Source organism: Hyperolius riggenbachi, chromosome 12 (assembly GCF_040937935.1).
Source record: "Hyperolius riggenbachi isolate aHypRig1 chromosome 12, aHypRig1.pri, whole genome shotgun sequence".
Classification (NCBI taxonomy): domain Eukaryota; kingdom Metazoa; phylum Chordata; class Amphibia; order Anura; family Hyperoliidae; genus Hyperolius; species Hyperolius riggenbachi.
The window spans coordinates 54625017-54651577 of record NC_090657.1 but is presented as its reverse complement, the minus strand read 5'-3'; the positions used below and the strand labels follow the sequence as shown (position 1 = coordinate 54651577).

The 26561-nt window shown below is 45.8% G+C and overlaps 1 protein-coding gene across 3 annotated transcripts in view; it reads left to right on the top strand.

Moving 5' to 3' along the window:
* Positions 1-26561, top strand: part of MBTD1 (mbt domain containing 1) — a 98020-nt gene that overhangs the window by 58007 nt on the left and 13452 nt on the right. For 2 of the 3 annotated variants that reach the window (XM_068263930.1, XM_068263929.1), the window contains exons 13-15: positions 1698-1780; positions 8267-8501; positions 10775-10852. In XM_068263930.1, the coding sequence (XP_068120031.1) occupies positions 1698-1780; positions 8267-8501; positions 10775-10852 (396 nt within the window). Of the gene's footprint in view, positions 1-1697; positions 1781-8266; positions 8502-10774; positions 10853-16251; positions 16467-26561 lie in introns of those variants that run through there. The other variant, XM_068263931.1, reaches the window with a different exon arrangement.

Sequence of the window (26561 nt, the reverse complement as noted above, 5' to 3'; positions counted from 1 at the left end):
ATCAGTTTGGAGGTTTCGAGCCATCCCCGCCAGAACCACAGGGCACAAAAATGCCCACTTCCCCTCAGTTGTCAGACTCCGTGATCTCTCCACATGCCCATACTCCTTGAACTGCCACTGCCCCCTATTGCAGATACAATGTCTTTAATTACATTCTAATATTGTTTTCTACTGTTACTGTGTGCTACCTGCTGGAAGGGCTTGTTCACACTAAGGGCGCTGTTGTGGGTTTTTTTTTGTTGTTGTTGTTTTTTTTTAAGCGCCGGCGATTTGCAAAATTGACCTTAAAGCGCTCGATTCTCTGAGAGTGTTCACAGATGAGCGGTTCGATTCTGATCCGCTCACCAAAGCACTGCCTGTACCATTTTTGCAGCGATTGCCTCAATGAAAGGTATAGGGAAATCGAAAAACACTTGACAAAGCACACTGTATAGCGATTTCCCCAGCACTTTTAAGAATGGTCTCAATTCACTAAGCTTTATCAAACCCTTTATCGAAAGTTTGATAATTTACCTCACGAGTAAAATCTAATTTTGAATTCACTAAGGTGTTATAGATCTATTGAACATTTTATCGATAAAACCATTCGCTGAATCTATAACACCTTAACCCTCCTGGCGGTATGAAAAATTCCGCCAGGAGGCAGCGCAGCAGTTTTTTTTTGGTTTTTTTTTATATCATGTAGCGAGCCTAGGGCCTTCGGCGATCTCCGATCAGGAAATCCCGTTCAAAGAACGGGATTTCCTGGAGGGCTTCCCCAGTCGCCATGGCGACGGGGCGGGATGACGTCAGTGACGTCATTGGGAGTCCCGATCCACCCTTCGGCGCTGCCTGGCACTGATTGGCCAGGCAGCGCACGGGGTCTGGGGGGGGGCGCGCGACGGTAGCGGCGATCGGGCGCAGGGCGGCGGCGAACGGTGTGCTGGCGCAGCTAGCAAAGTGCTAACTGCGTCCAGCAAAGAAAAAATTAAGTAAATCAGCCGAGCAGGGCCAGAGAAAACCCCCTGCGCAGCTTACCCCGAACTACGTTCGGGGTTACCGCCAGGAAGGTTAATGAATTCAAAATTAGATTTTACTCATGAGGTAAATTACCAAACGTTTGATAGTGTTTGATAAAGCTTAGTGAATTGAGGCCATTGTATATATTATTTTCCGGGTCAAAGAGTTCACTTCCTGACTTGCATCAGGAAGGGAATAATCAAATCACTCTGCAAAAGTGCTTAGAAAAGCAATTTACAAAAAATCGCAACGTGCAGGAAAGCGCCGGGAGGCGCTAAATATAATCGCACACAAAATTGCAAAATACTGGCCTCAGCAAAGGCAATTTTAGATGTGAACAAGGCCTAGTTGAGTTTCATCCTGTTCCCTGTATGTGCCAAAACAAATTCTGGGTTCAACATGTCGTACTTGGCGACTAAAAAACGATTCTGTAGCTTGGTGGGGAGATGCAGGCGGCACCTAAAAACGCTGCATTGGGGAGGGGATAAATTGTGCCCATGGCCCCATATCTAGAACTGGTAAAGAAAGTCTATCAGTCCGGTAAAGCACTGCAGTGTCCACCCTTCAGTAGCCACGGCATGTGTGTTAGTGCAGAGACCAGTATGTTCTGAGCCATGATCAGTGTTCCTTTGTTGTTGTCACAGCAATGCATTGTACTAACAAAGCCAGCGGGCCTTACTTGTGTGGTTCTTTTATAGGCTATACAAAACTACCTTTTAAATGGTTCGACTACCTCAGGGAAACTGGATCTATAGCCGCTCCTGTGAAGCTTTTCAACAAGGTAAGGCAATAGTCTACATCTCCTCCCTACTGCACATATTACTTTACCTTGCATCAGGGCTTCAGTTTTGTTATTGGAATAACCTCATTATAAACTTAAAGAGTAACTGTTAGCCCCCAAATTGAATTTTAAAACACTATTGCAATGTTTTATTTATTATATAAGTGAGCCAAAACGCCAATGCACAAGTTAAAAATCAATCTAATTTTGTTACTATCTAACCTTTTCCCCCAGCTCCGGACGCAAGCCGCATATCAGATACTATAGCATGCAGAGCATGCCTATGTCTGGCCGACCCCCCTCTCCCCCCCAGGACCAGGTGCCAATATATTCTCCCCACCGCAGCTGACCGCTCTGACACGGAGACAGAGCGGCAGCACTTCCAGCACCGTCACTGCAGAGCAGCCGCAGAGCAGCCGCCGCCGAGTCACATGTGAGAGAATCACATGTGAGAGATGCACGGCGCTGGCTGCTCTGCGGTGCTGCTCTGGAAGTGCTGCCGCTCTGTCTCCGTGTCAGAGCGGTCAGCTGCGGTGGGGAGAATATATTGGCACCTGGTCCTGGGGGGGAGAGGGGGGTCGGCCAGACATAGGCATGCTCTGCATGCTATAGTATCTGATATGCGGCTTGCGTCCGGAGCTGGGGGAAAAGGTTAGATAGTAACAAAATTAGATTGATTTTTAACTTGTGCATTGGCGTTTTGGCTCACTTATATAATAAATAAAACATTGCAATAGTGTTTTAAAATTCAATTTGGGGGCTAACAGTTACTCTTTAAAGGGGAATTCTGCTTTTGTCTGGAAAAACTTTTCAGTTCGGCTTTCTGCTGTATATTGTCTGAGTTGGTGGCATACATTATTTCAGCTTAAAGCGGACTTGAACTCAGAACTTCCTCTCTGCTCTAAAAGATAAACAGCATAAAAACTTTTAAATACCGTATATAATCGAGTATACTAGGGTCACGGCATATACTCTGGTCACCATGTCATTTATGACGCGTAATGAGAAGCGCCACTAGAGGCCATCAAAGAGATGAGCCTGCAAAGGACAAACTGGTGAGTGAAACAAGCACGCTCTGCTGCTTATAACTCTGCAAACTGCGAGGGGAACAATCCTATCAGCATTCAGCTTGATCTTTACATGCCGCTCCACTCTGGCAGGGTAAGGGGGGCAGAGCATCACTAAAAATCCAGTGAAACCATGCTGTATATGCAGGTGGTCTGCAATCAGAGCCGGGACAAGGTCCTCCAGCACCCAAGGCTGAGACACCAATGTGCGCCGCTCCATCCCTCCCACCCAGGCCGTCACACACTGATTGCTATTAGACTAAGAGGCATCCCAGGGCCCCCAACACCTTAATCTCTAGTTATCTGGCTTGCAGTCACTACTCACTACCATGTATCCCATTTTCTTATTTCTCTTTGCTTCAAACACAATAGAGAAATGATAGCTGAGTGAGTTGTGCATCCCCATCTACACTGCGCCCTGAGGCTGGAGCCTCTCTCGCCTCTGCCTCGGCCCGGCCCTGTCTGCAATCATTTATGCCTACACTCGGGTGGGGACACAGCGGCAATTTCCATACTGCTCTGCTCTGGGCATTCAGGTGTAGGGACGGACTGGTGGTGAGAGAAACAAGCACGCTCCGCTGTTTATCACTCTGCAAACTGCAAGGGGGACAATCCGCATACAGCTGATATTTATTTCTAGGGCTGGGTTATCTATGTAAGGTACTTGTCAGCATTCAGACTGCTGTTCAGTCGCTACAGTCTATCTGCAGCCTGGTTCCTTGTTTATCCCAAAAGGCATTAGTAAGTTGTTTGTATAAGATGCTGGCCAGAACAGCAGCTTGCCTCCAAGACGTTTCTGAGTTTGTTCTGTGCCCATGTCTGATGTCGGTGTGCCCACAGGCCTACTGCCATGCCCTTCGTTGACTAGATGCATAGCTAAGGAAATTTAGAAGTCCTCTTGGAAGCTGGAAGTGTATAACTCAACTGAAAAATATACAGTTATGTAGAGTTTGGGAAACCATTAAAGAGGAACAGTAGTGAAAATAATGTAAAAGCATAACATTGCTTAGTCAATGATGGCCCATTGTAAAATTTTTCCTCTCCCTGATTCATACTCTAAAAATGTATCACAGGTGGCAACCTCTTTAGTCCTGTCAAGTGATCTCAGCGGAATGTTTCTGAGAATTCCAAAGCAAGTGCAAAATATACCTGGTCTCCAGAATTCTTTGGGAGGAAAATTCCACATAGCTAATCAGCGTAGGCTAAACATCACTGGGAGGACGGGGCTACAAACCAATTTACAGCAATATAAAGATATAGGAAGTATTTCTGATGCTGAAACCAGGTAAACCACACTGCATATGCTGTGTGGCACTCTCAGTTGCAGGATTGGGTGCTTGTTGTGTAGTGTATGACAAGCAGAACAATTACTTTAGACCTCTGCATTTCCTCCCCTCGGCTTATACTCAAGTCAGTCATTTTTACCAGCATATTTAGGTATAAGTTGGGGGGTCGGCTTATACTCGGGTCGGCTTATACTCGAGTATATATGGTAAAAGCATTTCTTTGCAGATTTATTACAGGATATGTATTAGCTGTAACGGTGTCTACTTCCTGCTTTCATGGAAGCAGACATATTGTTAACTTCCTCTGTTTACAAATTAGTAGCTCTGCCGGGCCAGAGGAGATTCCTGAGCTGATCACATTACAGTTATGATTAGTCACAGATGAGGGGGGGATTAGACAGGCTAAACTCTCTAAATACATACAGGGTGCATTTCCTTCTGTTTTTCTTCTGTCCTGTGCAAGAGTACAGGTCCACTTTATTATCAGTTTTGGAAGCTCTAAGCTGGCTGCAAAGTGAAATGGAAAGGTGCTTGTAATAGCACTAATATACAAAAAATGTAAGTAACACCCATTTATAATTATAACCATTTTATAATGAATGTTAATATTCTTAGATAAAATTAAACAGGAAGCTTCAAAGTATTGCATTCCATGTGGTGTGGCCAGATATCCAGCAGCTTAATATTTGTACTCTTCTTTGAAATTGATGTACGAGTGTCCTTTTTTTTTTTTTTTTTTTTTTTTTTATTTATTTATTTCCCCTACTGACTGACATCAATTTCTGTCTTTGCTCCTTTAGGCTAGTCACACACCAGGGCGTTGCGTTTAGGGGACGTTATAGGGCACATAACGTGCCCATAACGCAACGCCTGGTGCTCTCTGGTGTGGACGTCGGAGTGAGACGCGTTGTGCAGCTCACTCTGGCGTCCGTGATGCGTACTCTTGGATGCATGCGGCATCACCGCCCGGCCAATCTCCGCACAGAGCGGCCACTCCAGGAAGTAAACACTGCACGTCACTGAGGGCAGTGAATATTAATTAGCCATGTGCCCGGCCGCTCTCCCTTCCTCCCCAACATGACTGAGCATGTGCAAACAGGCTAATGCGGCTTAGCCGCGGAGAACGCACAGCATGCAGCACTTTGCTGCGTTACAATGTAACGCAACGTGGGCAGTGTGAACAGCCCACTTGTGTTACATTGCTGTGCGTTGGGGGAGCGTTACAGGCTGCACTAACGTGCGCCTGTAACGTCCCTGTGTGCAAGAAGCCTAAGTAAAGAACTGGGTCAGAGGGATGCCCTATTGGCTTCACCTAAGTGTTGTCCAAACAACTTTTTATGATTCCTATCTGGTGTGCCTGTTAAAAGTGCTTCCATCTTACAGAAACCAGGAAAAAAAACAGTTAAATTTTTTTTTTTTTTATCGTACAGAAAATGGGGGGAGGAAAAGACAAACCTGCAAGTACAAACTACAACGCAGGAGGAGAAGACAGCCTGCCCAATAAACTTTACAATCTAGGTCAGCTAAGAGGGGAGAAGAGTACCCCACTATACAGGCGGTTTCTGAATTCGGCCAAGACTATGCAGATGTTGTCTTCAGCATCCAAAATTAAAATTAGGATGCAGTTAACGCTTTCAGCCACCTGGGGGGGGGGGGGGGTGGAGGAAATGCCAAACATAGCCAATCCAGGATAAGACGACTGGATTGAGCGCAGCGTTTATGCAAACGGTGGCAAAAACCCGCTACCGTAGTTTAAAAAGCGTTGTCCATTCAGTTGAAGGGAGATTTCTTAAGCGACGAACACTGCGACCGTGCCGTTAATGCCAGTTTGACCCGGGCCTTAGAGCTTTTTATGTTTTTTCCTTTATGCCTCCCACTCCTGTTTGATTTAGGTACATACGACCGGTCGTTTGGACGTCAAATCAGGCGTGTGTGCGATCGGTGGTTCAGCTGATAAGACCGGATTTGAATGATCCGCCAAGCGGATCCGTCAAAACCAGTCTTATCAGCTGAACGACCGATCGTACACATGTCCGTTTTGACATCCAAATGACCGGTCGTTTGGAAAAATCCGATGTGTGTACGAGCCTTTAAGTTAGAGGTACAAGAAGGGCTGCCCATTTAGAAAAATATGTAGACATCTCCTCCCAACACAAATCTAAAGCCCTGCTAATCCCAAAATTGAATTCTAATAGAGAAGTGAGTATAAACAGAGTGTGCAAGCCAGCTGGGGGAAAGTTAGGCCTCCTTTAAGACTGGCGACTGCACTGCGCGCTTGCCCTGCAGTTCAGTGTCCCATCTGTCCCTCCCACCAGTGCCGACGGGCACACACATGACCGCGGCCCCTGCACGCTCACGGTGCATGACTGTTGCTGTGGTCCCGCACATAAATATACACATACTACCCCAGGCAGTACACATGGACGCAGTTAAAAGCAGACACCGTGATTTTATTAGATAAGATTATATATTTATATAGCCCTGACATCTTCTGCAGCACTTTACAGAGTGCATAGTCATGTCACTGACTGCCCTCTGAGGAGCTCATAATCTGATCCTGCCATAGTGATAGTCTGATGTCCATTATTATTATTATTATTATTATTATTTTTAAAGCAGTGGAATCTTTTGCAGCACATTACATAGAGCTCACAGTCTAATCACTACCATAGTCCTAGTGTAATGTCCTACCAGATTATGTATTTATATAGCAGTGACATCTTCTACAGCCCATTTCAGAGTTAATAGTTATGTCACTGTCTCTCAAAAGGAGCTCACAGTCTTTCCTAACATAGACATTGTCTAACATTCATGCCATAGTCTAAGGCCAATTCAAAGGTACGTTAGTTAACCTACCAGTGTGCAGTGGCATAGGGATCACCATAGAGGCTGAAATGGGCCCTGTAGCCGGGGGTTGGGGGGGGGGCATCTAAAGCAATAATGGGAGGATCCAAAGTTTGTCCCCTTAGGTGTATAGCAATGTGAGTGAAGCAAAGGAGAGAAGTAATCTATACTGGAGCTACCTAATACTGTGGCCCCTTCAGGCTGCCTGTACTGCATGGCTGTCTATTTCAAGAGGCACCTCTGACTACCCATGGGGGCATACCTGATACTGTGGTTATCGATACTGGGAGGTTGCCAAATTCTGGAGGGGTACATCTGGCTACCTAAAACTAGCGTTTGTGGGAGGGATAAAGGGGTAAAAGGTGTCTTATAATCTTCTTGTGGGGAGGGGCACAATCAAAAATGTTGCTATGGGGGGCGGGGCACAATTAAAAACATTGCTATGGGGCTCCATGGTTTCTAGCAACGCCCCTGCCAGTATGTTTTTGGGATGTGGGAGGAAGCCATAGTATTTAAACTAATCAAAATGGTTGTTTTCAGAATTTGCCTTATTCAATTTTGGGTTTACTGTATATACCCGAGAATACGGCTAGAAATTTAGGTCTGATTCACTTCATAAAAGTATATGGGTCGACTTATACACGAGTCACGGGCAACACTGAGCACACTGAGTAATGTGTGTACTAATAGTGACATTCCCAATTGCAGCAATTTACTCCGTGGCAAGTGACACTTTGAGGAAAGGAAATGCCAATAAAACACAGGACTGAAAGTCCTGGCCACAACAAGTAACAAGGAAAGGGGCAGGGGGGGAAATGCTGGGCTGTATAAAAGGGAGTGAATAATTGCAGCACTTGGGGGCCTGGAGGAGGTATTGGCTGCAGGGGGAGTTAATGGCTGCAATGCTGTATGCAATGCAGTCATTAATCCCTCCTGGTCCCCAAGTGCAGGCATTAATGTTGCTGGGTAGACTTATACTTGAGTCAATAAAAAATTCCAGCTTAAAAGGGTTGAATATTGGGGTCGGCTTATACATGAGGTCGACTTGTATTCGAGTATATACGGTAATTGGATTTTTCTCTGATCGGGGAGAATGAAAGCAGGATGTGCCACCAACTGGCTCAGAGGCTGCAGGCTGCACTTACCACTAGATCAGGGAATTCGGCAGAAAACCTACCAGGACCCAGTTACAGTCCTGGACCTGCTGAATGTGCGATTGTGAGTTTCTGTATGTGGACAGCACACTCTTCTGTACTGTTTGTAAGCTAGAATGCTGTCTGTGTCTCCAGGAAGTCCCCAATCACGGCTTCCGCGTCGGGATGAAGCTGGAAGCGGTGGACCTCATGGAGCCGCGGCTGGTGTGTGTCGCCACCGTCACCCGCATCATTCACCGGCTTCTAAGGATCCACTTCGATGGCTGGGAAGACGAGTACGATCAGTGGGTGGACTGTGAATCTTCAGACCTCTATCCTGTCGGTTGGTGCCAGTTAACGGGATACCAGCTACAACCTCCAGCACCACAATGTAAGCCCAGTTCCAGAAATGTTGTTAATTGTGATATCCCCCTCCTCTCTGAAAGCAAGACATTTGGGTGCCGCCATGGGCACCCATGTCATTTAGCGACATAGGCTGTTTGTAGCCGCTGTTTGCTTGGCGGGCGATCCCGTTGTTGCTATTTTATCCGGGTCATTCAGCGCCCAAATTTCTTGTTCTATCTGTCAATCACTACTATTAACATAGGCGCCTGTGGCGGCACCCAAGCTTCCCCAGCACCTGTGACACTCAATAAAAAAGCAGGCACCCGGTCTTCTGCTATACAGGGCTGTGGAGTAGGTACAAAAATTATTTGACTCCAACTCATCAGTTGATGCAACCTCCGACTCCAGATACCCAAAACGCCTCATCTCTGACTCCTTAGTCTAATACAGGTGAAACGCAAAAAATTTGAATATTGTGCAAAAGTTCATTTATTTCATTGATCAACTTAACCTCCCTGGTGGTAATCCCAAGTTGCACTCAGGCTAGCCACCGGGAGCTCTGTGCAGAGTATTGCATGCAGCAGGAGCTTTTACTTGCCTCCCGGGGGATCCAGACGTCTGTAGCTGTTCTCCTTCCTGTCCTCGGAGGCTCTGAATCACTCTGGTGAGATCGCAGTCATTGATCTCACCAAAGAGTTACAGCACCACCTGGAGGACGGAGGTAAAATTGCAGCGCTGGAGCCCAGGGAGGTGAGTGAGAGCAGGGGCGGCTGCTGCTGGCATTCTGGCAGCATGATTTTTTTTTTAAAAAGACCCTAAAATCCGGAAATAATCATATCGCCAGGGGAGTTAAAAGGTGAAACTAATGTATGAAATAGACTAATTGCATACAAAGCGAGATATTTCAAGCATTTATTTGTTATAGTTTTGATGATTATGGCTTACAGCTTATGAAAACCCCAAAATCAAAATCTCAGACCATTAGAATATTGTGAAACTGTTCAATATTCTAGGCTTAAGGTGTCAAGACTCTAATCGGCTAATTTCTTTGAAAAAAAACACCTGCAAAGGGTTCCTATTTCATATATTAGTTTGACAGTTTAAAGGGGCACTACAGCGAAAAACTGTAAAATGTAAAATATGTGCAAACACATTTCCAGAGTAAAATGAGCCATAAATTACTTTGCTCCTATGTTGCTGTCACTTACAGTAGGTACAGTAGTAGAAATCTGACAGAAGTGACAGGTTTTGGACTAGCCCATCGCTTTATAGGGGATTCTCAGGGATATATTTATTTTCAAAAGCACTTAGTGAATGGCGGTTGCTCTATCGGACTGCCAAAAAACTGTGTAGCGAGCAGGGAGGCTGGCCAGCATCATTGTTTAAATCCTTTTTCGGGAATATCTTTATAAAGAATAAAAGCCTTGCTGAGAATCCCCTATGAAGAGATGGACTAGTCCAAAACCTGTCACTTCTGCCAGATTTCTACTACCTACTGTAAGTGTCAGCAACATAGGAGAAAAGTAATTTATGGCTCATTTTACTCTGGAAAAAAAGTACTTGTTACTTGTATATGTTTGCACATTTTTTACATTTTACAGTTTTTCGCTGTAGTGCCCCTTTAAGTTGAATTACTGAAATAAATGAACTTTTGCACAGTATTCCAATTTTTTCGCGTTTTACCTGCACTTACCAGGGTTGTGGAGTTGATGAAAAATCATCCGACATCTCAGTTTATGAAACCACGACTCCGAATCCAGGTACCCAAAAATCAATGTGTCTTCGACTAAAGCAGGAGCGAGTGGACCCAGCACCTGCTATTTTATCGGACGCAAGAGGCACTCGCTGTGTTTTGTTAGGCATAGATAGGGGCAAGGTTCGTGTTAGGCACAGGTAAAGGGGGCTAGTGTTAAGAATGGTTAGTGGAGGGTTACTGTTGGGAGTGAGGGGGGTGGTGGTTAGAGTTAGGAGCAGGTAGGGGTGGTTAGTCTTGGGCATGGTTAGGGGTGAGGTTAGTGTTAGACAAAGATAGGGGATGGCTAGTGTCAGAAGTAGGTAGGGAATGGTTAGGGATGTGCATAGATGGACAGGATTCCATTGAAAATTGGGGTACAGAGGGTGATGGTAGAACATTTGTAAAATTACCGATATTCTACTATAATTTAATCTTACGATGATGACATAGGAATTAATGGAAAAAGCATATTCCCACTTTATGAGGCACCCAAATTTCCTTGTGCCTTTGTCATGTAGGCCTCCTCTTCTATCCCCAGAACACTGCATTATGATAATTAACTTGGTGAAATATTTATTTTGCAGCAACGAAGGACAACCAGACAAATGTATCCAAACAGAAGAAAAAGTCAAAGTCACAACAGTACAAAGGACACAAGAAAAGTGAGTACTACATTTAATTAGGGAGGTTTCTGTATGGGTGGTATAGTCTTCCAGAGATGTGCATTACAGCAGAAGGTCCTGATGGAAGCTGCTATTGGTTGTTTCAGCCCATGTGACCAGTAGAGATGACCCAGCCTTGGAGAACTCATGGAGAAGCACATGATCAGTTTGATCAGCTGATAGATTTGTAAGCCTCTGATTTGCTGAGATGACTTCCTGGTTTAACACATGATCATGACCAGCAAATCAGAGGCTTACAAATCTATTAGCTGATCAAAATGATCATGTGCTTCTCTATGAGTTCTCCAAGGCTGGGCCATCTCTACTGGTCAGTTTCAGCCCATGTGACCTGTTTCAGGGAAACCCAGCTGTGAATGTATTTGGTGACACTATCCAGTAATTTACTACTTAATCTTGGTGTTTTGGGATAGCTGTAGCTGGTGCATTTGAGCTTCTTGGATTTTGGATGTTAGGTGTGCAATGATGGCAACTTGACAGTCTAGAAAATATTGTAGTGAAAATATGAGTATTATCCCTACGATAACAAAATGTTTTTAGTTCCTGAAGTGAGAGGGTTATGGAGGCTGACCTATATAGACTTTTTTTAAGCAATGCTAATTGCCTGGCTGTCCTGCTGATCCGCTGCCTCTAATAATTTTAGCCAAATACCTTGAACAAGCATGCAGCAGATCAGGTATGCATCAGATACAAATGACTGCTCATAAACATGGCAGCTACCATATGCCTCTCACTTAAAGGACAACTGGAGCGAGAGGGATATGGAGGCTGCCATGTTTATTTCCTTTTAAACAATACCAGTTGCCTGGCAGCCCCGCTGATCCATGTGACTGCAGTAGTGTCTGAAACACACCAGAAACCAGCATACAGCTAATCTTGCCAGATCTGACAATAATGTCAGAAACACCTTATCTGCTGCATGCTTGTTCTAGGGCTAAATGCATTAGAGGCAGAGGATCAGCAGAGCTGCCAGGCAACTGGTATTGCTTAAAATAAAATAAATATGGTTGCCTCTGTATACCTCTCACTTCAGTTTTCCTTTTAAAGTTCAATTTAAAGGGCAACAATTGTTTCTACAGGGTGGGCCTGTAGGTTTGGGGGGGGGGGGGGTGCACAAAACTCTAGATCAGAGTTTATCGACTTATCTATGCTTTTTATGGGGTTTTAAAGGGAACCTATGCTGAGAGGGATATGGATGTTTCCTTTTGAACAATACCAGTTGCTTGGCAGTCCTGCTGATCTCTTTGGCTGCAGTAGTGGTTGAATCGCACACCTGAAACAAGCATGCAGCTATTCCAGTCAGACTTCAGTCAGAGCACCTGATCTGCATGCTTGTTGAGGGGCTGTGGCTCGAAGTATTAGAGACACAGGATCAGCATACGAGTCAGGCAACTGGTATTATTTTAAAAGGAAAAATCCATATCCTTCTCAGTTTAGGTTCCCTTTAAATATGATACAGCAGGAGCATTATTAGGCAAGAAAAACTAAAAGGATTTTCATCTGCCCTATTCCGCCTCAGCTCCTATTTATAGCTATGAAACAGTAAGCAGCACAGGTTTGGCAAACACCCCCCCCCCCCCCCCCCCCCTCCAATATTTTCATAGAGTCCGTATCCAATGCTCAGAGCATAGTCCCTTTTTAATGTCCCGTAACCCTGTCAGGGTTGGAGATAACAGAACTGATAACACTTTAGTGTGCAAAGTGTGAACTGTGCAAGAGAGTAAGAATCCCCCACACCCCTTGACCCCTGTGTGGACAAAACCTCCCTTTCCACTTTCTTTGTCTTCTCACTGGTTGAGATATGCTGTTAGTTATAATGATGGATTTGGTTCACTGCAGGAACATAATGGGTGAGTTTCGTAAGTGTGCCCATTACCAAGTGCAGCCTGCGGCCCTGGCCATCACCTCTCATCCCCTCCCCGGCGTATTTGCTCGCCAGGCATGGAACCAATCTGGCCTCACTGCCAAGGGAGCATAGATAACTGGTTGAGCGGTGTATATAGTAAAGCAGGTTTCTCATTGGCTGAGAGGCACAGCCAATCAGAAGGCTGCTTTCCTATACACTGCTTATCCAACTGTCTAAGTTCCTTCAGCACCAGTGGTGATGTCAGCAGGCTTTAGGCCAGGGGAGTGAACTCTGGATGGGGGGAGGAGCTGGAATGGGTGAATGTTGTACAGTATGGTTGAGCTAGCCAATGGTGAACCTATAATCAATTATTGGCAGACTCACAGGTCTGCAAACTTATTTTGCCACAGTGAACTGCCAACTCAAGTGAAGACATAAAGGGCCTTCAATATTGGACTTGAAAATGTTCATCCGTACAGACATGCCATATGTTATTAATGTTTACTGAGCTTTTATTGTAATGCTGTCTAACCACAATCTTATGAATGTACACGGCATGTGTTGGCTGTAAGTGTTACTCTATACAGCAAAGTCCCCGGTATCCGGCAGTGGAAGGGACCGTTTGATGCCAGATACATGTGCTTGCCAGTTGTTTGAGCAACCAGCCAAAAAAAGCACAAACCTCCCTCCGCACAGCATAAAATACTCACCGAGCCTCTGGGCAATGTCTTCTAACTTTTCCTGTAGCTCCTAGTGGCTTTCAGGTGGCACGCCGGGAGCCGTACACAAAGGTTCCTGGAAAGGCGATGGAAGCTACAGGAAGGTTAGAAGACATCGCCCGTAGGTTCAGTAAGTATTTTATGCCCTGCAAAAAACCCAAAGCACAGTCCTTGTTATCCCTTTAGGCATGCAGGTTAGTTGAGACTTCCAGTTGCCGGCATTCCAGAGAACGGGAACTTTGCTGTATTTGGATATAATGAAAAAAAAAAAAACCTTTGAAAAGGTACTTCTCAGTTAACAAAACAATCGATGTACCATTTGTGATATATAGTCCTTAGCCTGGTCTACACTTGCATTAAAAAACGATCAGTTTGCGGAACGGATCCTAACTGGTGCGAACAGATCCAATTTTAACCTATGGATCCGTTCACATTGGTCTGTTAGAGCGGATCCGTTCTGAATGATCCGCTGAATGGACCGCAAATTTGGTTCTGCAGCAATTTTTACAGACTGTTGAGCCCAGTGGAATGGAAACGGATCCTGAAGATTGGGCGCAATGAGGAAACAGAACGTTTCTTCACACTAGTGGAGAAACGGACCACTCTAAGGAGCAAAATCCACTTGGGGGGTGGGGAAACGGAATGTAAGCAGCGAAACGGAGTGAAAACTGATCCGATGGACCGCTAATCAGATCAGATTTCACAGATGACTATAAGCAGAAGAACAAAAAACGTGTTTGTATTAATAAAGAAATCCGTTAAATCTGTTACTATGCCTGAAGAAGGAAACTGATCTCTGAAAACTAGAAGTATGATATATTTTTTTTAATTATTATTATTATTATTAACCTGCCTGGCGTTCTATTAAGATCGCCAGGCAGGCTGCGGGAGTGTTTTTTTTTTAATAAAAAAAAAAACTATTTCATGCAGCCAACTGAAAGTTGGCTGCATGAAAGCCCACTAGAGGGCGCTCCGGAGGCGTTCTTCCGATCGCCTCCGGCGCCCAGAATAAACAAGGAAGGCCGCAATGAGCGGCCTTCCTTGTTTTGCTTACATCGTCGCCATAGCGACGAGCGGAGTGACGTCATCGACGTCAGCCGACGTCCTGACGTCAGCCGCCTCCGATCCAGCCCTTAGCGCTGGCCGGAACTTTTTGTTCCGGCTACGCTGGGCTTAGGCGGCTGGGGGGACCCTCTTTCGCCGCTGCTCGCGGCGGATCGCCGCAGAGCGGCGGCGATCAGGCAGCACACGCGGCTGGCAAAGTGCCGGCTGCGTGTGCTGCTTTTTATTTGAGCCAAATCGGCCCAGCAGGGCCTGAGCGGCAGGCTCCGGCGGTACTGGACGAGCTGAGCTCGTCCAGACCGCCCAGCAGGTTAATTTTTTTTTTTTTTTTTTTTTTTTTTAGATTTTTTTTTAACATTTCCGCCTGTCCAGACTATTGCTCAACCCTCATACCCAAACCACCCCCCACCCCCTCGCCACCCTGCCCCAAAGTGAGGTGTGTTTTTTTTTTTTTTCTTTGGCTAGTACTCCATAGAAACTGCTTTGCACAAATGCCACAAATTTGACCACATATGCATGCTGATCATGATATGGAAATGTGCCATAGCCCTATTGCAGTGGCAAATACAGATTACGCAAAAGATTTGCTAAGATTGTGACTAATGGAAGAATGCTCATGCATACAAGCCCTTAACCCTTTTGGGACGGCTCTATCACCTTAGAGGAGTGGTTCAAGCATAAAAAAAATTCCTCCAGCCCGAGGCAGCCATCCTGTGCCCTCGCTGCAGCTCCGGTGGCTCCCGGTCTTCTCCGCTGGCGCAGCCGACCTCCCCAGGTTGGGTTCCGGGTCTGCTTCTTCTGTGCTCCACCACACTGGTCATGTGGTTTCCCCGGCGTCATTAGGACGGTACTGCGCAGGCGCAGAACTACTGCGCCTGCGCAGTACCATCCTGATGACGTGGGGGAAACCATGTGACCCGCGCGGTGGAGCGCAGAAGAAGCCGACCTGCCAGCGGAGAAGACCGGGAGCCACCGGAGCTGCGGTGAGGGCACAGGGGCTGGAGGAAGCCCCAGGTAAGTGGATCCTTTTTATTTTTTTTTCCCCTCATGCTTGGATATGTCCTTTAAGCCATGCCTCCTCCAGTAACTGGCCCAATGACGGAGCCATGGTCCCACCCGCGAGACCATCAGCTCCAGCCAAATGAAAGCATTTTAAGTTACCAGCTCTTCTAGCGCACGGAAGCGCTGAATCTCCACTGGTTTCCTGGAGGTTCCTGCTGGTTGGATAAATGATTACACCCCCAGTGCCAGCTCCAGGCTCAACACTGTATGCCGATGATGTTCTTTGTGGTCTATGGTAAAACTGGGCACTCCGGACTAAGCCTGGGAACGTTCCTTTAATCAGTACTGCCATGTCGGGCGCCCCTCCCTGTTCACTGGTGCCACCCCCCTGCAGCCACCGCTGTCTAAATCTGTCTGGGAGACACTACACAGCTTTGATAGCTTGGACCAGGAGAGGAGGACACAGGAGTTTGCTGGGGAAAATAGGATACCAGGGATAGAAAGGGTTATAGGAGTTCACAGGGGGAACGAAGGCTGCAGCTCTGTTCTGAGCCTCTCTCCAGCTCTACGTGGATGTTGGGCTATAGTAGGATCATAAGATGCACTTACTTTTTCTCCCTACTTATGGGGGAGAAAAAGGTGCGTTTTTATGGTCTGAAAAATACGGTATATGTATGAATCACTTTCGGTTTGGTTTCGATTTGGCATTTTTTATATATTTTTTTTTCTAATGTTCTGTTATTGAATTTCAGATTTCAGAGACCTCCCTGGTAGCAGGTTCTAGACCAAAGACCTCCCCAGTCACCGCACCTGTCAGTGCCTTTCGTTTTTTGTTTTTGCGGTTCAAATTTTTTGCTTTGATGTAAATGTTCTTTGTATATTTATTTTTGTATTTTTTTTTTATTACCGTTGGAATAAAAGTATTGATCTATTTTTGGAAAGAAAATGTACAATAAAGTTTTTGCCTACCCGGTGTGAGGGTGCTACTTCTGTACCGATTGGAACATTCTGGCTCCCTGGGATTTGAAATTTAGATGTCCATGCAGATGGCAAGCTTGAGAAAAAGACACATTTATTTAGAAAAAAAATCGGTGTGTGGTGTTCTTTATTTTTTGTTTGTGCAATTGCTATCGAATTACCGTATATACTCGAGTATAAACCAACTTTTTAAGACCAAAAAAGTGCCCCAAAAGTGGGGGGTGTCGGCTTGTACTCGAGTCACTAAACTTGTCGACCCCTCCCACAAGTGCCCTCCACCATATGTTTAGCTATTGGAGCAGTAACAGCTTTGCAAAAGTCCCTCCGACACTACCTCAGCGCCTCCCAGGATAAAAATGGTCACCCCCTCCCCCACGAGTGCCCCACCGTATGTATATTGCAGCTTTCCTTCCCACACGCTCACTGAGTGCCCCAGGCATCTGCAGAGCAATATACAGAGGAACGTGCTTCTTTGACTCATAGGTCAGCGCAGACAGGATTAATGACATGAGAGGAACTGTTGCAAAAAAGTTAAAATCTAAAGAGTAACTGTCGGGCATAAAATCAAAAATCAATTATTTATTTTTATCTGGTAAACAAGTAATAAGGATGCTAATCGGGCGATCCAAAAGTTAAAATCACTATTACTTTTCTTGTTGATAAATTATCATTCCCCAGTTTACATGACTCTTATTTGGTACACAGAAAATTTGGTACACAAAAGAGAAGGCATGCTGGGTTGTCTTTTTTTGCTTCTCTGCTTCCCCTCAGACTAAACTAATGCAGCCTGATTGGCTGAAGCCTCTTTCCCTCCTGTTTTCCCTTCCCACACCTCTGTTCCTCACTGATTGGCCAAAATTTCTCAGGCTGAAACAATGCACTTTCTATAGTGAAGGGCGGGCAAATCAGGCAGAGGAGACTAAGGACGGATATTACATTAGAGATGGGAAGTTCGGATCTTTTCAATGATCCGGATGATTCGAATCGGATCATTGAAGAGATCTGGATCTTTGATCCGAATCTCGGATCATTTTACTACCGGAAGCATTCGGGGGTGAAATGAACAGCAGGACACGTCTGTGGACAGGACAAGGGGAGGGAGTGGACACACAGAGAAGGGGAGAAGATGGACAGAGGGCAGGGAGTGGACAGAGAAGGGAGGAGGGACGAGCAGAGAGCAGGAATGTTTGCACGTAATACCCACATGCTGAAGTCATATGCTTTACATATATTTCACCTATATGTTCATCTGTACACTTTGAAAGAAAAGGTCGCACAGTGAAAGAAAGCATTCCCAGAAGATAAGTGCAGCTGTTTAGTGCCGAGTGCAGGAGGATTATATTGCCTTTCAATCACACTGTCTGCAAAGTTACTGAGCTGTGCTGAGCCAAAAGCTTCCAATGTGTTCACTGTGCAGCACTACGGAACAGCCAGCCTATAATGGGCAGCACGTTACAGCCAGTATGTGTGCTCTACACATATCTGGCAGTGGCACCCATGTCCCCTCTCTCTCATCTACCTGTCCCTGGCTCCCCTCCAACAGAGCGATCCATCTCTGCTCTGCTTCCAGGACCCCGCTGCCCGCTGAGAGGGGGCGTGTCGCTCCTGGCCCCGCCTCTTTTGTGATCCGAATCACTCATTTTGATGATTCGGATGATTGACTCATAAAATAGATTCGGATCAAAGATCCGAATCGTTCATGATCCGGACAACACTATATTACATCAGGGCTGGCTTCAAAATAGCCAAAGCAAATATGGAAACTGTCTAGAATAGGATTCTCTACTTTTCCTTTATAAAATTCACAGGAATCATAATGTGGACAGTGCAATACATGTGTTATGTAAGTAGAGCAAGTATTTATCTACTTATATATTTGTTTTTTTTTTTCCCCTGAGATAGTATGACTGAGCCATAAATTACTTTTCTCCTATGTTGCTGGTATTCACAGTAAGTAGTAGAAATCTGACATTACCGATAGGTTTTGGGCTAGTCCATCTCTTCATAGGGGATTCTCAGCATGACCTTAGTCCTTTATAAAGACACTACCTGAAAAAGATTTATGATCTTTTTCAGGTAGTTTTATAAGATGCTTGCCTGCCTCCCTGCTCGCTGCACACTTTTTTTTTGGCAGTTGGACGGAGCAACTGCTATTCATTAAATGCTTTTAAAAATAAAGAAACCCCTGAGGACCCCCCCCCCCATGAGAAGATGGGCTAGCCCAAAACCTGTCAGTAATGTCAGTTTTCTACTACTTACTGTAAGTGACAGCAACATAGGAGAAAAGTAATTTATGGCTCATTTTACTCTGGAAGAAATGAATTTATTTGTATCTGTTTACATGTATTTTAAATTTTAAGATTTTCACAACACAGGTCCTTTAAATGTAGGTGGAGGCACCCAAACTGTGTCTATACATCAAAAACACTATGCAGGATGAGGGTTAGATCATCCTTCATGTAGAAGTGTTAGTACGGTGTTTAAATAACGGTGTTATTGTGCACTTTTGGACAAAACTTTTCACGGCAAAAGATGCTTCCTGCGGTCAAGGTCAAGTATTGTGCCTTGCTACCCACGACTCATTGAAGGCACAATACTTGACCTGAGGAAGCTGCTTTTGACGTGAAACGCGTTGTCTTGTCCAAAAGTGAATATGAGATTTTTTGGGGAGTGCCTCTACCTATATTTAAGTTACTCTCAACTACCCAGACCAAGGGGAATCGTCCTAGAAGGAACCCCTAGGGTGCTCACGTTTTTGGAGCCACGACCACCACATTCCACACAAGGCTGAGTGAGGGCGGTACTTCTCCACATGCTCTTCTGAGTGGTTGCCTCTTGTAGCAACCCAACCTTGTAAATATTTCTATACTACCTGCTATACTTGTACTTGTGTCAGCCAAATGATATTATGCTAGATTGGGTTCCCGATGCCTGTGTGTCTTTTCATTACAAGTTTGGGTCATCTGGCCAGTGCCATGTTGCCACATCGGGTGGCAATCTATAAGTGCATGGCCAGCTTCAGCCAGTGCTTGCTGGGAGCATTATTCTCCCCACTCACCCTGTCTGGTCTGTGAAGCTCCTCAATCACTGTTCCTTTGGTCCTCCAACCTCCCCGCTTTGCTAGCCTTAAAGAGGAACTCCAGTGACAATAATGTAGTAAATAAGTGCTTACTTTTGATAATTATGTATAGATGATTTAGTCAGTGTTTGCTCATTGTAAAATCGTTCCTCTCCCTGATCTACATTCTGACATTTATCACATGGTGAGTTTTTTACTGCTGACAGGTGATGTCACTGGAAGGAGATGCTGCTTGCTTTTTTGGCAGTAGGAAACAACTCTTATTTTCCACAATGCAACAAGGCTTCCACCATGTGATGTCAGGACCTCAGAGCTGTGAGGCGCTGACATCACACTGTGGGAGGGGTTTCACCAGAAAATCAGCCATACAGAGCCTCCTGATGATCCGTTTGAGAAAAGAAATAGATTTCTCATGGGAAAAAGGGTATCAATTAAGAATTGAACTTCATCCCAATCAGTAGCTAAGGTTTCTCTTTACAGCTAGTGATGCCTTTGTACAGCCTCGGCCCTGCACTAATGCCTGAGGGATCAAGTACTGCTCCATCTCTGGCGACATTCCTTGTATGTGTGTACGAGACTTTGGTCATCCCATATGCTCGCTAGTTAATATCTCAATACATTATGCTGCACAAGAAGTGTAAGGGTACTTTCCCACGTTGTGTTGCGTGTTCGTTTATTACAATGCAGAACTTGCTGGAATCACACATGGAGACACACAGTGTTCCTCAATCAAGGAGCACATTAGTCATTTGCTTCTTTACCTGCGTTGCATACCATAGCAAATATTTTTTTTAGGTTGAGTTCTGTGCATGTCATGATGCAACTCAATACAATGCCCCATTGTGAAACTAGCCAAAACGAAGTTGGCCATCCAACTGTAAATGAGAAAATAGAAGCTACAGACACCAGATCAACTACACAAATATTTATTAAAAAAATGACCAATTTTTGGGGTATTTCTATCTTCTGGAGTGGTAAGAGATGACTTTTCCTTTACACGTTATGTTTTTAAGTTGTAACACGCATATATTTTGGGTGCCTCCACTCTACCCTTCTATCAGTCAGATGTTCTTTGGAGGTAATAGCTTCACAGTTTTCTGGAAAGTGTATTGAACTACAGGAGAGCGACCGTCCTGTATCCAGCAGGACCTGGAGAACCGAGTGGTGGTTGCTTATACGGTGATTGCAGAAACTGCAACCCGCCTTTGTGAGTATATATAATCAAATATACTTTTTAGGCCTGAAAGATAAATCGAATTTAAATCGAAATCGCGATCACCAAGATCACAATTTCGGAATCGTCAAAGCGGCAATTATCGCGATCCCGTCATTTCCACATGGGGAAGTTTGAAGAAGTGGCTTCAAACTTCCCCAAAGTCCTGACTCGTGCGGACCGCAGCATTGGACATACTTTCCGCACGAGTCAAATGCTGTCTGTCCTCTATCACCGTCTGCCGGCTCTTGTGCTTGGCAAAACTCCGGGTTCCTGTATGGCACATGACATACAGGAAGTATTCCGTGCATTAGAGCCTGCAGGAGGCAAAGTGGATAGACTGCTATCGCTGGACTCGTGCTTGAAGCTATGTCCAGAACTGATGCAGCTTGGGGGATAGAGGAGGCACAGAGAGAAACAGCGGGCACAGAGACACAAAGGAGGCAAGAGAGAGACCCAGAGGAGGCATAAAGAGGCAAAGGGGGCCCGAAGAGAGACAAGGGGACAGAGAGGGAACAAACAGGCAAAGAGGGGGAACAAAGCTTGATTTGAAGGAAATCGTGAATAGAATCGAAATCGCAATTTCAGACAGAAATCGCTCAATTCAATTTTTTCCTAAAATCGTTCAGGCCTAATACTTTTGTCCCCTTACACCCAGCAATACTGCACCATTGGGCTCCTGGTCTCTCTACTTCTCGTTTAGGTGCTCTTGGTCCCTACAAAGAACCACAGAGCCCCTTCCACTCTACCACTGTTGTCATCTGGCAGGGTTCGGGACACAATTCTTTGGGCGACAGTTTGTAGCCTAGGCTGTACAGAAATGTTACTATGGGGGGCAATGGAGAGACCGATAGCGGTGGTCTGTGTTCTGTCGAGTTTATCAGGCATGATGAATCTTACTAATATAAAGGCCCTGTATGCTACACCCTCACCCAAGGCAATCTTTAGTGGCCACCTCTGTTGTGTATGAACCTTAAAGGGAACCTGAAGCGAGAGGGATATGGAGGCTGCTATATTGATTTCCTTTTTAACAATGCACATTGCCTGGCTGTCCTGCTAATCTTCTGCCTCTAAAGGTACATACACACATCCAACAAAGTGCGTTTACATACTGCACAACCTGGCCACTTTCAAAACAAGTGTGTCGTTCAGATGACGTTGTACACACATTACATTTTACACACGTGGCGAACTGCACGATTATCTAGTCATTTGCCACTTCTACACACGCCTGATAGTTTTCAAACAGACCAAAATCTGATGACAATCAAGCTGTTTGCGTGTGTGTACAGGCCTTAAAGTAGGGGTCCAAGGTAAAATAAAAATCCACTTACCTGGGGCTTCCTCCAGCCCCTAGCAGCTGTCCTGTGTCCTCGCTGCAGCTCCTCGCACTGCCGGTGTCCTCTGCTGTAGAAGCCGACCTCTCTAGGTCGGCTTCAGGGTTGGCTTTATGTGCGCGGGTCACGTGGTGTAGCAGACGTCATTGGGTCTCTACTGCGCAAGTGCAGAACTACTGCTAATACTGTGCAGTACAGATCTGATGAAGTCGGCCAGACCACGTGACCCGCGCGGTGGAGCGCACATGAAGCCGACCCGGAAGCTGACCTGGCGAGGTCGGCTTCTTCAGCAGAGGACAACGGCAGTGCGAGGAGCTGCGGCGAGGGCACAGGACAGCTGCCAGGGTCTGGAGGAAGCCCCAGGTAAGTGGATTTTGATTTATCCTCGGATGTATACTTTAAAGAGAAACCGTGACCAAGAATTGAACTTTATCCCAATCAGTAGCTGATCCCACCTGTCCTATGAGAAATCTTTTCCTCTTCACAAACGGATCATCGGGGGGCTCTGTATGGCTGATATTGTGGTGAAACCCCTCCCACAGTGTGATGTGAGGACCATGGTCCTGACAGTTTCCTGTCTGCGAACCTCATTGCATTGTGGGAAATAGCTGTTTACAGCTGGGTCCAACTGCCAAAAAAGTAAGCAGCATCTCCTTTGACATCACCTTCCAGCAGTAAAAATATCACCATGTGGTAAATGTCAGAATGTAAATCAGGGAGAGGAAAGACTTTAAATAGGAAAATACTGACTAAATCATTTATACATAATTATTGTGAAAATGAATTACATTATTTTCACTGGAGTTCCTCTTTAAGACTTTTAGCCATAGATCCTGAACAAGCATGCAGATCAGATGTTTCCCACAAAAATCTTAAAAATTAGCTGCATGCTTGTTTCAGCTGGGTGATTCATTCAGACACTACTGCAGGCAAAAAGAAGATCCATACAAAAAAAAAAAAAAAAACCCTCTGGGGGATACTTACCCTGGATCCTAATGAGGCTTCCCCCCCCCCCCCCCCACTCCTTCCTCCGTCCCGGTGACGCAGCACAGGTGCTAGAGCTGCTCTCCGCTCGGGCTCTGGCAGAAATAACAGCCCAATCGGATTTGCTGTGCTGTGCAGGAGAGGGTCGTCTGCGCAGTACAGCGGACCTGATCAGGCTTGGTTATTTCCGCAGGAGCCCGAGCGGAGAGCCACTACTGTGCCTGTGCAGGAGCCAGGGAAGGTTCAGCTGTGGTTTTTGGGGATTCCAATGCTGGATCGCCGGGAGGGATGAAGAGGGGGGATCCAAATGCTTTCCTCTCCCACAGTTTAAAGAGGAACTCCAGTGAAAAAAATGTAACAAAAAAGTGCTTCATTTTTACAGTAATTATGTATAAAGGATTCAGTCAATGTTTGCCCATTGTAAAAGCTTTCCTCTCCCCGATTTACATTCCGACATTTATTACATGGTGACATTTTTACTGCTGGCAGGTGATGTCAGTGGAAGGAGATGCTGCTTGGTTTTTTTTTTTGTTTTTTTTTGGCAGTTGGAAATCGCTATAAACAGCTATTTCCCACAATGCAATGAAGTTCACAGGCAGGAAACTGCCACGACCCTGGTCCTGACATCACACTGTGGGAGGGGTTTCACCACAATATCAGCCATACAGAGCCCCCTGATGATCCGTTTGAGAAAAGGAATAGATTTCTCATGGGAAAGGGGGTATCTACTGATTGGGATGAAGTTTTATTCTTGGTTACGCTTTCTCTTTAAGTTGGTAGGAGAGTTCTGATGTATATAGACTACTCTATTCTGTTCTGTTCTTGAACCTTTAACATTCTGTTATGATTTGTGGAGCTTGAGTCCTGTCAGTCCTGTCCATTTAGCTGCTGGTTTTCTGTTTCCTAAACTAGGTACATGACAGTTGTAATAATATAACCAGGGGCAAGAATTCTACATTCACAGAGAATAAGTAAAGAGAAACTGTAACCAAGAATTGAACGTCATCCCAGTCAGTAGCTGATACCCCCTTTCCCATGAGAAATATTTTCCTTTTCTCTAGTAGATCATCAGGGGGGTCTGCATGGCTGATATTGTGGTGAAACCCCTCCCACAGTGTGATGTCAGCGCCTCGCAGCTCTGAGGTCCCGACGACATACTGTGGGAGCCTTGTTGCATTGTGGGAAATAACCGCTGGCTCCAACTGCCAAAAAAGCTAGCAGACATCACCTGCTAGCAGTAAAAATGTCACCATGTGATAAATGTCTGAATGTAAATCAGGGAAAGGAAATATATAACAATTGGCAAACACTGATTAAATCATTTATACATAATTATTGTAACAATTAAGCACTTTTTTTCATTACATTATTTTCACTGGAGTTCCTCTTTAACCACTTGCCGACCGCACACTCATAACGTGCGTCGGCAAAGTGGCAGCTGCAGGACCAGCGACGCAGTACTGCGTCGCCAGCTGCAGCCTAATTAATCAGGAAGCAGCCGCTCGTACGAGCGGCTGCTTCCTGTCAAATCACGGCGGGGGGCTCCGTGAATAGCCTGCGGGCCGCCGATGGCGGCTCGCAGGCTAGATGTAAACACAAGCGGAAATAATCCGCTTTGTTTACATTTGTACGGCGCTGCTGCGCAGCAGCGCCGTAAGGCAGATCGGCGATCCCCGGCCAATCAGCAGCCGGGGATCGCCGCCATGTGACAGGGAACGTCCTGTCACTGGCTGCACAGGACGGATAGCGTCCTGTGCAGCCTCGATCGCCGGGTGGGGGCAGCAGGTAGGAGAGGGAGGGGGGAATTTCGCCGCGGAGGGGGGCTTTGAGGTGCCCCCCCCGCCACCCACAGCAGGCAGGAGAGATCAGACCCCCCCAGCACATCATCCCCATAGGGGGGAAAAAAGGGGGGCAATCTGATCTCCCTGCCTGCACCCTGATCTGTGCTGGGGGCTGCAGAGCCCACCCAGCACAGATCAATCAAACCAGCGCTGGTCCTTAAGGGGGGGTAAAGGGTGGGTCCTCAAGTGGTTAAAGGGACACTTAAGTCAAACAAAAAAAATGAGTTTTACTCACCTAGGGCTTCCAATAGCCACCTGCAGCTGTCCGATGCCCTCGCTGTCTCTCTCCGATCCTCCTGGCCCCGCCAGCAGCCACTTCCTGTTTCGGTGACAGGAGCTGACAGGCTGAGGACGCGAGTGATTCTTCGCGTTCCCAGACACATTAGCACCCTCTATGCTGCTATATGGTATATGATATATGCTTTAGCAGCATAGATGGCACTATTGTGGCCAGGAACGCGAAGAATCACTCGCGTCCCCAGCCTGTCAGCTCCTGTCACCGAAACAGGAAGTGGCTGCCAGCGGGGCCAGGAAAATCGGAGGGAGATGGCGAGGGCACCGGACAGCTGCAGCGGGCTATTGGAAGCCCTAGGTGAGTAAAACTCATTTTTTTTGTTTGACTTAAGTGTCCCTTTAAGGCAAGGTCAACTGCACAGTGCTTCTTACAAAGAAACTTCTTCAACTCTGAGATGAAGGATGTATGTAGGAAGTTATAGGTACAGGGCAATCCATTTCCTCCTGCCAGCAGACTGAGGCCCAGTGCACACCAAAAACCTCTAGCAGATCTGCAAAACGATAGAGGTTTTTGAAGCAGATTTTCAGAGCGATTCTAGAGAGATTTTCTTAACATGCCTGGCATTTTTTGGAGCGTTTTTTGTGTAGTACATTTCATATATTGTTACAGTAAAGCTGTTACTGAACAGCTACTGTAACAAAAACGCCTGGAAAACCGATCTGATCTAGCGTATTTCAGAGCAGTTTTCCACTTTCCTATACTTAACATTGAGGCAGAAACGCATCTGCAAACCGCAAAAATGCTGCAGGAGCCACGTTTGCGGTTTGCTAAAAACCTCAAACCGCTGGTGTGCACCATTCCATAGAGATACATTAGCCAAGTGTTTTCACAGGTGGCAGCGGTTTTGAAAATGTTACCAAAAACGCTTGGTGTGCACCAGCCCTTAATGAATGTTCCTTATGCAGCTAGTTTGCAAGACTAGTGAGGGCTGGAACCCACTAGAACGATTTTTTGAGCATTTAGGGAGGTTTTCACATGTTAATGGATGGGTCAAATTCCACTGGAGCGATTGCGATTACCAAAATCGCAAACGCAGGACATGCAGAATTTTTGAGCGTTAGTATTTTGCGTTAGCGTTTCTGCAATGTAAAGTATTTAAACGCTGGCAGAATCTCTCATGAATAGCTATACAGAGTGATTTGCTAGTGTTTCAAATTACTGTATATTGTAAACAAAATTAATTGAAAGGACCAATCAGAATTAACCACTTGCCGACCAGGGATTTTTTCAGTTATCGGTGCTGCGTGGGCTCTACCGCCCGCAGCACCGATCAGGAGTGCAGCAGGGCGATCAGACTACCCCCCTTTTTTCCCCACTAGGGGGATGTCCTGCTGG